The following is a 12506-nucleotide window of genomic DNA, read 5'->3' on the forward strand; positions in this document are numbered from 1 at the left end:
GTTTTCAGAGTTAGTACTATGCCAAATGTCAATTTTAGTTTTCAAATAGTCAGACATTTTCAAAACAACATTCTGAGCTAAAGTCACTTTAGTGCCGCTCTTTCCACTAAAACCAACAATTGTACAAACAGGTACATTTGGAATTAGAGGTAAGTCCTGATTAGTCATGCTTAATTGAGCTCCTGTGTCAATGAGAAATGTAACCTCTTTGCCCTGTAAGGATACCCTTACAAATGGTCTCCAACATTCATCCAATGAAACTGGAGCTACTAATTCCAAAGGACGAGGGGGAAAGGGGGATAAGGAAAGGGGAGAAGGGGGAAAAAAAAAAAAAAAAAAAAAAAAAAAAAAGAAAAAGTAAAGTAAAAAAAAAAAGGAGAAAGAAGGAGAGCAAAGAAGAAAAGATATATATTTTAAAGGAGAGAAGGAGGCGGAATAAGGGGAAAAAAAAAAAAAAACCAAATAAATACTCCAAAAAATAAATATTTAACAAAAAGGAATAAAGAGGAATGAGCTATGGGCCCAAAAGCCTTTAGGCGTTCGACTGATCTATCAGGTCAGAAACATGGGTCCAAAACTGCTGAACCAACAAAATTGGACCAGTTTCTGAAGTCCCCAAGGGTCAACACGAGGGGTGGACAAAAGGAGTTTTTGGGAAAAAAAAATTATGAATCAGAGGTAACAGACTTAGAAATACAAAAAGGCGCTAGATACCCTGAAGAGGAAGATGGAATAATGGGGGAAGCAATCCCTAATGATAACTCTTCCCCGCTGGAAGTAATACTCCTAGCGGTTAAACAGAACGGGGACCTAATACAGGTGGTTACAACCCAACTTGGATTTATTCAAGTTGATGTGGGATTAATAAAAGATGAATTGTCCAAAATGCGAGACAGAGTCAACACCCTTGAAAGTTCTGTCACCCTAATACAGAAGGAATCCAAAAAAATAAATACGGAAGTTTCTACACTTAAAGCGGAATATAATCTCTTGAAGAAAAAGGCAGTGGATTTGGAGGATAGGTCACGAAGATACAATGTGAGAATAATAGGGATTCCAGAGGGTGAGGAAGAAAAAAATCCAACCGAATTTGTACAGAAATTAATTCTTGAGAATTTTGGTAAAGAGTCATTCTCTCCTCTTTTTATGATTGAAAGAGCTCATCGGGTCCCAGGAGGAAAACCAATTCCAGGGAGACAACCTCGGTCAATCCTTGCTAAGCTACTGACTACAGGGGACAGAGATGTCCTCCTGAGAAGGGCGAGGGAATCCTCACCGGTTCTGTATAACGGGATTAGATTGGCCTTTTTTCCTGATTTTTCGAAAGAAGTACAAGAAAAGAGACGTACATTTATGACTGTTAAAAAGAAGCTAAGAGAAAGGGATATTAAATATTCTCTTATATTCCCGGCCAAATTGCGGATTGTTTTTGAAGATAAAATCTTTTTTTTTGATACCTCAGAAGAAGCCGCGGATTGGCTAGAGCGAAACAATCAATGACTCAATTGGGTTACGATCGGGCGGGAATAATTAGTATTATAAGGGGCTTGTACCCCTAAAAAAAATAGTTTTCTTTGCTTCTTAATTGCGGTGTGGGGGTGGCTGAGTGGGGGGAGGGTCGAGGGTTGGTCATAGGAAAGAAATCTACTACAATATGTGGTGGATTGCATGTGGGAGGGGGGTGAGTGGGGGGTGGGGTTGGGTTGTGGTGCGTCAAAGTGGGCATGGTTCCCCTTTTTTCAGTTTACTTTTTCTTTTTTTTTCCCTTCTCTTGTTTTTTCCTTTTTCCCTCTCTCCTGATCCTCCATTTGGCCATTGTAGATGACGATGATTAGAATTTTTTCTTGGAATGTACGTGGTTTGGGGGAAAAAGGTAAGAGACAAGCGGTTTTTGACCTGACTCAGGCTCATTTACCAGCAATAGTATGCCTGCTAGAGACCCATCTTACTAAGGAGACCACTAGGGTGGTCGACAGGGGATGGGCTGTGCACACGTATCACTCTACCCTCTCCAACTACTCGAGAGGTGTTACGGTTTTGATACATAGACTTATTGATTTCGTTTGTGAGGCATCCTCTGTCGACCAACAGGGGAGATTTATTTTTCTATATTGCAGGTTAGGGGGAGAGTTATGCATTCTGGCCTTTGTCTATATCCCTCCGCCATTTTCTCTTCTGGTTCTTAATTCTCTTCTATTATTCATGGATAAATGGCCAGAATGTCCAACATTGATTATTGGCGATTTTAACTGTGTCATTGATCCTCTATGTGATAGGGTCTCTATGAGTGCTAAGAGTGACAGTCCGGTCCAGGGGTCTCCCCTCGCACGGTTTTGCCTGGAGGCTGGATTTGAGGACGCTTGGGAGTTTCTGGGACAGGGGAAAAGGGTTTTTTCATGCTTTAGTAAAGCAGGTAAATCACTGTCCAGAATAGACCTGGTACTGATAAATAGCAAATATGTGAAATTGATAAAACGAATGAAATATGAAACAAGGTCAATATCTGATCACTCCCCGTTAGTACTTGAACTATGCTTGTCTCAGGAAAGATATACACCAAAACCTCCCTTTAGACTAAACCCCTACTGGCTATCAGTCATAAAGACACATGAAATAATTCAAAATGAAATAGGCCGATTCTGGGATATCAATTATGGCTCAGCAAAAATTCAAGTGGTATGGGATACCTTTAAGGCGTACATGAGGGGATTGATGGTTAGTAATATTACGAATCTTAGAAGAGAATATGGAAAAAAACAGAAAAATTTAGAAAAACATGTAATGTCAGCGACAGAATCCTTCCATATAAATAAGACGGAGAATAATAGGGAAAATATGCAAAAAGCCACACAAATATATGCTAATTTTTTATTGGATAAAGCTCAACAGAATCTCTTCTTTAAAGGGCAAAAATACTTTACAGAGTCTGGGCGACCCGGTAAGCTCCTCTCTAGAGTAATCTCCAATCAACAACCCAAAAAACATATAGACAAGGTTCGAGTGAGGGATGGTAGGATAGTTACTGGACAGGGTCCGGTGGAGAAGGCCTTTTTTGATTATTTTCTTGATCTGTATAAGGCTGATTCTAATATTACAGACGATAAGATAGATTTATATCTAGATAGGATCAACTTCTCAACTATCACTGAGACGCAAAAGAAAGCATTAGAATTGGAGGTCTCAATTCAGGAACTGGAGGGAGCTATTAAATTATGTTCAGCTAATTCTACTCCTGGTTCAGATGGCCTTCCATATGAACTTTATAGTAAATATGGGGACTGTATTTTTCCTAGATTACTGGAGGTTTTTACTGAATCAATGGAGGATGGGATGTTGCCAGATTCAATGATGGAGGCTACAGTGATACTAATTCCAAAAAAAGGCAAGGACCCTCTAGATTTAGAATCTTATAGACCAATCTCACTGCTTAATGCAGATGTAAAGCTTTTGGCGAGGGTCCTTGCTACAAGGCTTTCCGGGGTTATCTCCTCCATAGTCCATCCGGATCAGAGCGGTTTTATTAAAAACAAGGGTACACATCATAATTTACATCGGCTATTTTCTAATATCCAGGCCCCTGGGGGGACCGCCCGCTCCATCCTGTCATTGGATGCCTCTAAGGCCTTTGACAGGGTGGAGTGGCGTTTTCTCTGGAAGGTTCTTGCTAGGATGGGCTTTGGAGAGAGGTTTATACGCACTCTTAGGTTGTTGTATGGATCTCCAAGGGCTAAATTGAGTCTTAATGGAATCTTGAGTGGTAGTATCGAGTTAAACAGAGGCACCCGTCAGGGTTGCCCATTATCTCCCTTATTATTTGATATATATATCGAACCCCTTGCGATGGCCATTAGGCAGGACGATCAGGTCAAAGGATTTGGTACGCTAGGAACACAAGACCGTATCTCATTATATGCAGATGATGTTCTGTTTTTATAGATCATACGGAAACCACTCTCCCTAGGATTATTCAAATGGTTAAATTATTTGGTGAGGTGTCTGGTCTTCTTATAAACTGGGCTAAGACCAGCTTGCTCCCAATAGACCCCCTGCCACAGAAAGAGGTTCCTGCTACACAGTTGGATATTGTTGATACTTTTCAATATTTGGGTTTGACTATATCGCCTCGGGTCGAAAATTTTGTAGAACTCAATCTGATCCCCATAATGGTAAAGATCAGAGCTAAAATAGGAATCTGGTTGAAACTTCCCTTAACTAGAGCTGATCGAGTTTCACTAGTTAAAATGGTGATACTACCACAATTTCTTTATGTGCTCAGGAATACACCTATTTGGATACAAGATAAACATTTTAAACTTATGGAGAGACTAATTAATGATCTAATATGGGGAAGAAAGCGAGTTCGAATTAAGCTGGAGTACCTGTATAGATCAGTGGAGTGCGGGGGTTTAAATCTCCCCTATTTTAAGGGGTACTTTATTGCAGCCCAGCTATTGAGATGCTACGAATCAGAGCATAGTGCACTACTGGGGAAGTTGGTAACTAGCCACGCTCACAATAATATTTTTTCCTTGTTGGAATCTGGTCTATTGAAGAGTTATGAGCAAGGCTATAGAGAGACTATAAAACTACTCCTTAAGGTGTGGGCTACAACTAGGACATGGTTGAAGGTTAAGGGTTCACTCACATTTACACCTCTTTGGCATAATTTGTATTTACAAAGGCTGGATGAAATTGCAGCCGACACATTTTGGCAGAAAAATAAAATTAACCATTAATTGAAACCGCCATATATGTAATAATTTATGTGTTTTTCTACTAATAAAGCATTATCAAATATATATATGTGTGTGACTTTTTAGGTTCTTTATCTATGTACACACATATCGTTTTACACCCTAGCCTAACATCTCTTGGTTGTGTATTAATCTTTTTCCTGTATTTTTTACAGAAGGCTATTCCCCAACGGGATAATGAACTTTCGTTCACGAGACAATTCCTGGTCTTCCCAGGTGGATGCGGTTTTTGCAGGGGGTATAGTGGCAGTGGGTGATCCGGGTCAGAGGAACATCAATGAGCTTAAAGCTCAGCTCAAACATTTGCTGCATAGAAGGATGAAGGTGTGGTGGAATAGGGCCACTCTTGACAAATACATCACCAGAGGCCTGATACCGCGAGGTCTAAGGGTTCAGACCTTTCCCTCATATGGTAGGGATGATGAGGACTTTTGCAAGAAATGGGAGTCCATCTGTGGCACCTGCTCAGGTTCTCTCATGCGCCTAATTGTGGAGCTCAATACAAAAACCCTAACAACATTGGAATTGGAGATTGGTGTGATGGAGGAACAAGTATCTCAGAAATTATCGATGGATGAGCTTGAAGCCTTCAAAAAGGAGATTGATGAAGCCTTTATATCATGGGAGCGGCAAATCAAGGCGGCAAAAACTAAAAAATTTCAGCGAGATCTCCTTGATATGGAGAATAATCGTGTATACCGTTGGAGAAATGCGGTACAACCAAGGGGCGCACGCTCCATGTCCTTCTCATCAAATACCTCCATGAGCGATGATGGGAATCCCCCACCAGTGAAGGATCAGAGATATCCTAAGAGACTCCCCAAACGGAGAGGGACCACGAGTTACCACACTGGCCAACGTGGCCCCAGCGGCACTCATCAGCTGCAGGTAATCAATCTCTCTGATCATGTTTTGACTCATGATCAAACGTCGATTCTAGAAAAGGGACTCTCTTTTTCACCAACTTGCAATCTCGACCTCTTCTCCGTAGTGAAAGATCTTCACCTCTTCGCAAGAAAATTGGTTTTTAAAAAATTATTTAGTGGTAAAAGTGATCCATTGTTTCCAACAAGACTTGAACAAGATGCCTTGGCAACACTTAATGCACTTCTGGAGGAGCAAGAAGTCATGCCAGTCACGGGTGAGTTCCCTAAACATCTTCTACCCAGGTCTAGCAAATTTCCCCCCTTATCCCTATTCCCCAACGTAGATATGTTTGTGAAGTTGGTGGAGGTAGAACTACGTGGGATTTCCACTAGTGGGGGAAGGGATAACTGCACTAGGGGTGAGAGAATTGCTCTTCGTGAGATTAGTGGTTGGAGTGATGTGGTGGTGAAACCGGCGGACAAGGGTGGGAACATTGTGCTGTGGCCAACTACCCTCTATGAGAGGGAGGCGCGCAAACAGCTCAGCAACGGTGATTGCTATCAAAAGCTCACCTTCAACCCGTCTATCAAATTTAGGGCTGAATTGGAAGCCTTGTTGATGACGGGGGTTGATGCTGGAGTACTATCTGCACAGCAATGTTCCCACCTCTTGTCCGCCCACCCAGTTATTCCGACATTATATTTTCTCCCAAAGGTGCATAAGGCCCTGTCGAACCCACCCGGGAGACCGATCGTCTCTGGAACTAACGGGATGATTGACCCCATATGCAGATACGTTGAATACTTCTTACATCCTCTGGTGGAGGAACTTCCCTCATACCTAAAAGATACGATGGATGTGCTGAAGAAAGTCGAAAGTATCCACTTGGAACCGGACATGCTGATCGCTACCTGCGATGTTGAATCGCTTTACACCTCGATCCGACACCAAGATGGACTGGAGGCGACACAATTCTTTCTGCAGACAACAAACTGGGGTAAGGAGAAGTGTAAATTCATACTGTCCCTGTTGGAATTCTTACTGACCCACAATTTCTTCACGTTTGGGGGCTCCTTCTACCTACAGCTCCAGGGAACAGCAATGGGGGCTTCTTGTGCGCCCTCATATGCAAATCTGTTCCTGGGGCTGTGGGAGAGGGAGATCCTCCAGACCGATCCCCTGCCAATGATGAGCAAGGTCCTCTTTTGGGGACGCTACATCGATGATGTGCTCATCATTTGGCAGGGGACGGAGGAAGAATTTGGGCTTCTTATCCAGGAGCTCAATATGAATAATAAAAATATAAAACTCACATTCAAGGTGGGTCGGACCAACATGGAATTCCTGGATGTGGTCTTCCGGGTGGATTCACAGGGCCTTCTGGAGACGGACCTCTACAGAAAGGAGACATCGGTCAACTCTCTTCTCAATGCACAATCAGCACATCCCAACAGCCTCATTAGGAGTATACCAGTGGGTCAATTTCTTCGGGCGAGGAGGGTATGCTCGTCTGACTCCGCCTTTGAAGTACAAGCAGAGGATCTCCGACATAGATTCCAGCAACGTGGCTATGGTAAGAAATGTATTAATAGGGCATATGTGAGAGCCAGATCTGAAAAGAGGTCTGATCTCCTGTTCAAGAAAAAAACAAGACAGGACTCTGCGGACGAGATCCGTTTGATCACCAACTACCACAAACAATGGAGAGAGGTACGAGAAGTACTAACCAAATATTGGGGTGTGTTACGTTTGGACCCTCAGTTGCAAACCTGGGTTCCCCCATATCCGCGCATTACTTACCGTAGATCTAGAAACATCAGGGACCATCTGGTTCGGAGCCATTACCTACAGAAGGCTCCGGGCCTTTTTGGCACAAAAGGGGCACCCTGGGGGAGCCGAGCATGCGGCAAATGTGTGGGCTGTGCAAATATGGACAGGGCCACACATTTTTGGGACTCAGGACACAAAAGGGAATACGTGATTACACACCCGATAACATGCACTACAGTAGGGGTCGTTTATTGGGCAACCTGCCCTTGTGACCGTATATATGTGGGTTTAACATCCAGAGAGCTCAGACGTAGAGTCAGGGAACATGTTCTTTCCATTGAGGCCGCCAAGGAGGAACAGGATACTTTTCAACTTAAAACATTGGCCAGGCACTTCAAAGAATGCCATGACTGTGATGGCACTCTTCTCAGAGTTAGGGGGATTGATAGAGTCATTGTGTCCCCCAGGGGTGGCGACTGGAAGAAGTTACTGGGTCAAAAAGAAACCAGGTGGATCTATACCCTGAACACTAATGTCCCACTGGGCCTCAATGAGGGCAACAGCTTCGCCCCTTTTCTGTGAGGCACCCTGGGATCACTTGGTCTCCGCTCTGAATGCCTTGCCTCGTTCTGTTCCTCCTTGGCAGCATTCCTCTTTCCCTCTCCTCCTTGTTCCCCTTTCCCCCCCCCCCTTTCCTCCCTTCCCTCCCCCCCCCCCCCCCCCCCCCTTGACACCTTTTTGGTGACTATTCCTTCATCCATTTCTGTGCAGCCTCTTCCTCTGACCTGGTACCCCTCGGTACCGACTGTTTTTAGCAGTTATAATTTTTTAACTTGATCATTATCACTTATTGTTTTTCATGTTGTTTTAACTGCTGTCTGTATTAATTGTGCTTGGTTCTCCTGGTTTCACTGTAGGTATGTGAGCACCTGTCACTTTAGATTTACGTGGATCAGTTGATGTCTTCTGGCCATGCTAGTAAAGTTCTGCATCGTTGGATTCGGACAGATTGTCAGCTGAAACCTGTCCACGTTGGATTCTCACTCTTCCTCTTACCATCTTCGGTGTAACTGATCTTGTTGGACTTATGTCATACTCTCAATCCATGGGGCTGCCAGTATGGAGGGTGACTCTTTAATTGGAGGATTACATACAAGGCTGTGGGTCTCGCAGCCCACTCCCAATATTGCTTATTAAATTTTCTAGAACTGTTCTTGTTGGGTTACAGGTTGTGGATATGGGCCAGTACTGTCCATTCACATGTCATGTATATATTTAATATTTATGCCTCACTCCTTGCATGTCACTTCCCTCACGCTTCACTCCCGCACTAATCCTTGCACTGTGCACGTTAAACTGTGTCAGTTTATTTAACCTTATATGCTGCTATTAATCTGCATTTTTATATGTCACTACATCGTGTCAACAGGTGTGGTGTTATTGGATTGTATATCCACTACGCCTTACACCCTTTATGTTTATCAACACCTCACTATGGTAATATACGATGACTCCTGCCTTGTATTAGGGACCTCCCCCTCTTTTTCCCCCCCTCCCCTTCTCTCCTTTTTTTTAGCCACATCATTATATGCTTAGTTTCTATTGGTCCAATTGGATGTGTATATATAGCATCATCTAACCAGTCGATGTGGCATTATGATTGATGTATTATGACATGGCTTCCATGCGGGTATATCACATGATTCGCGAATGACTAACATCCCGACCCACTTATGTGCGGCCGTGACTTTCCGAGTCATGTGACTGCCGCTACACAATAGTTTCACTATGGACTCTTGATGGTCTCTGCAGCGCATGCGCTGGGTTTTTAGATAGATAGCGCACTACGGGGAAACCTGATACTGCGCTTGTGTTCTCGCGAGATCCCCGAGATGTGGGGTGTGACGTCTTGTCGACGCATCTCGGCTCGGACGATCACGCGCATGCGCAGAGGTCTGTCTTTCCTTTTTCTCCCCGGTAGTAGCGCTCTGCGCATGCTCTCCCCGCAGTGGATGGATCGGGCGATACTTCCGGGTTGGGTGCTTAATGCGAACACCTGTATGATTGACTTTCGGTCGGCATCAGCTCCCATTGGCTATTTTGATGGGAGGTTCCCGGATGTGAGTGGAACTGCCTAGATTCACACAGGTATTTATACCAGTGTATTACCAGGAGAAACCATACGTCCCCTGAAGAAGCAAGGCGAAACGCGCGTCGGGTAAGGAGCCACTACCTCATCCTCTCCGGTCTGTATAGGTCACCACGGTCGGTTTTATCAAATTGTTGTTTGCAGGCGGATTAGCATTGATTCATTGATGTTTATAATTATTGCTTACCGCCCTGCACACCACTAGTGTGGACTTATTGTCCTCCCACTTATATAGCAGTGACCCGTGGTAGTGTAATTAGGACGTTGTGCTTTTTTGCAAGTATTACTGGGACTCATACCACTTCTTGCATTGCTCACAATCGTCTCTTTACTTGTTGTACCATCTTACCTATCCGATATACCAACTATCTGGATCGGCTGTTTGGCTCCATGCACTTGTCACTTTACACTCCTGCACTTTTTACCATTAATTGAAACCGCCATATATGTAATAATTTATGTGTTTTTCTACTAATAAAGCATTATCAAATATATATATGTGTGTGACTTTTTAGGTTCTTTATCTATGTACACACATATCGTTTTACACCCTAGCCTAACATCTCTTGGTTGTATATTTCACAGGTAGTTAAAGATAGAGAAATCAAACCTTATACAGAAATGACACAAAATATAAAAAATTTTTCATGGTTTAGGTATTTCCAATTGCGTTCTGTATTATCAAGTTTGGATGATAAGCGGATGTTGCATATAGATAATTTATCCTTTGTGAATGATTGGGTAGGGGGTACACTTTCTAGAATAAAAATTTCAAATATATATAAGTTATTACTTAAGGTACGGTTTAGTGATATACACTCACCAGGACAAAAATTGTGGGAGGTGGATTGTCCGAATTTACAAATAGAAGGGTGGGAGAATATTTTTGGGAATTTAACTTCACTATCCCAGAACTTTAACCATGTTCTAATACAATTTTATATCTGCCACAGATTATATATTACTCCATTATGGATGAATAAATGTGGGTTAAGAGACACGTCCAACTGTCCCAAATGTGATACTGTTGGAGCAGATTTCCTCCATATGATATGGACCTGTCCAGAACTTATAAACTACTGGAATGGTATCAATAACTGTATTATCTGTAAACTAAAAATTTGAATTCCTTTTGAACCACAAGTATTTGTTCTTAATGATCTCTCCAAACTAAAAAACCATAACCATCAAAAGATTTTTCTGAGCAGAATATTGATGCTGGCTAGAGTTTTGATCAGCCGGACTTGGTTTGCCCGATCCACTCCAGACATAAACACATGGATAAATTTAATTGATAAAGTAAAGAACTATGAAAAAATTCTATATAGACAGAGGGAAAATGAATACCAATGGAGTAGGATATGGGGTGGTTGGAGGTTTGGTTAGCTGAGATCAGGTTGTTTCATATATAGGGGTCCTACTTTGACGCACCACAAATTGGGAGGGAGGGAGGGGAGGGTTTTGTTCTTTTCTTTTTTTTTTTTCTTTATAAATATTAAAAAAAAAAAAAAAAAAAAAAAAATAAGGTGATTTTATTGCACTGGTTTGATTCATGCATTGTTTATTTATTTTGATTATTCTGTTATTTTTGTATTGTTACATTGTAAGAAAAACAATAAAACTTTTGGAGAAAAAAAAAAAAAGTCCCCCAGAGGTCTTGTATGACCTTATGGGGACACAAAGTGTAAAAAAATAAAAATAATAATAATAATAAAGTGCTTTGTAAAGAAAAAAAAAAAAAAAAAAAAAAGAAATGTATACATTTATAAACATCTGGACCTCAAATAACAAGAACAAGACTGATCTGTGTAAAAATAATTTTTTATTTAATCATGATTACCTAGAAGGTATAATTTTATAACCAGATACACAATAAAAATGTTGCCTTGAATGTTAAAAAAAAAAAAAAAAAGGACGAGGGGTCATAGTTCGTTCTAGTCACGGGGAAGGTAACAAACCAGTTGTCCCTTCAGTCTTAACACCATAAGATTTCCCCTTGTGCTTTGCATTATTCAATGTTAATTCTCTAATTTGTCTTATTAAAGGTGAATATGGTGATTGAGACTGATCCTGCTCTGGAGGAGGAGATATTGGCACAAAACCATTTTCTTTCCCTGAATTTTGTGTCTCACTAAAGAATTTCCTACATTGCCATTTTAAATGTCCTATTTTCACACAACAATAACAAGTAACTTGTCTTCATTGAAACAACCCCTTCCCTTTCTGTTTGGAATATTATCCTTTCATAGGAGGGCCTAATTTAAAAATATTTGAATTGGTTACCTGATTTTCATCCTTTTTTGAACAGCAACAACTTTGACCTTAACACTACTTAGTTTCATTGATCTCCTTATCTGATCAGTAAATGTTGCTGCCTCCTGTAAAGTAGGCTTTCCTAATGCTAACTCCCTGGAGACTGGATCAAGGTATTTAAATCGTTTCACAAATGACTATCATTGAGGTGGGTTCAGAATCATCCTCAATTTCCATGACCATTCTATAAGCTGGACTAGTGTCTGGAAGGTAGGACGCACCCGTATCTCTGCGACTTTTTGTAAGAACAGAAACTTTTTTCATATTGTGGCGTAATTTTGATATCAGTTGTGTCCTAGTTTCCATCTGATCCTCCAGATCTTCTATGTGTTGTGCCAACATTTGACCATTAAGACAATCATTAAACTCATCCTCTTCTAAATGTTCTTGTGTGTCAGTATTATGTGTATCTTTACTATTCACACATATACTATGTGTCAGAATCTATGGCTGCCTGTCTTCAAGAACTAATGTATTAAATATTTTTTTTCCATAATGTTTATTGGTTTTTGATTTACAAAAGAAAGCATTACAAGTAAAAACATACTTTTAGAAAAGTGAAGAAATAAGACAGCAACCCTCCATTTTTCCCATCTAAGTGTGTTCTGTATAGCTTTACCAGTTTGGTTAGCAATGGCTTCTTCCATTAGGTA

The 12506-nt window shown here is 41.4% G+C and overlaps 1 protein-coding gene across 1 annotated transcript in view; it reads left to right on the forward strand.

Annotated features, from left to right (window-relative positions):
* The window catches only part of LOC122922773 (complement factor H-like), a 243167-nt gene extending 238235 nt beyond the window's left edge, over window positions 1-4932 (forward strand). Inside the window, exon 17 of the mRNA XM_044273498.1 lies at window positions 4910-4932. Coding sequence (XP_044129433.1) covers window positions 4910-4932 — 23 coding nt within the window. The remainder of the gene's footprint in view (window positions 1-4909) is intronic.
* The last annotated feature ends 7574 nt before the right edge of the window (window positions 4933-12506 follow it).

Source organism: Bufo gargarizans, unplaced genomic scaffold, assembly GCF_014858855.1.
Source record: "Bufo gargarizans isolate SCDJY-AF-19 unplaced genomic scaffold, ASM1485885v1 fragScaff_scaffold_697_pilon:::fragment_2:::debris, whole genome shotgun sequence".
Classification (NCBI taxonomy): domain Eukaryota; kingdom Metazoa; phylum Chordata; class Amphibia; order Anura; family Bufonidae; genus Bufo; species Bufo gargarizans.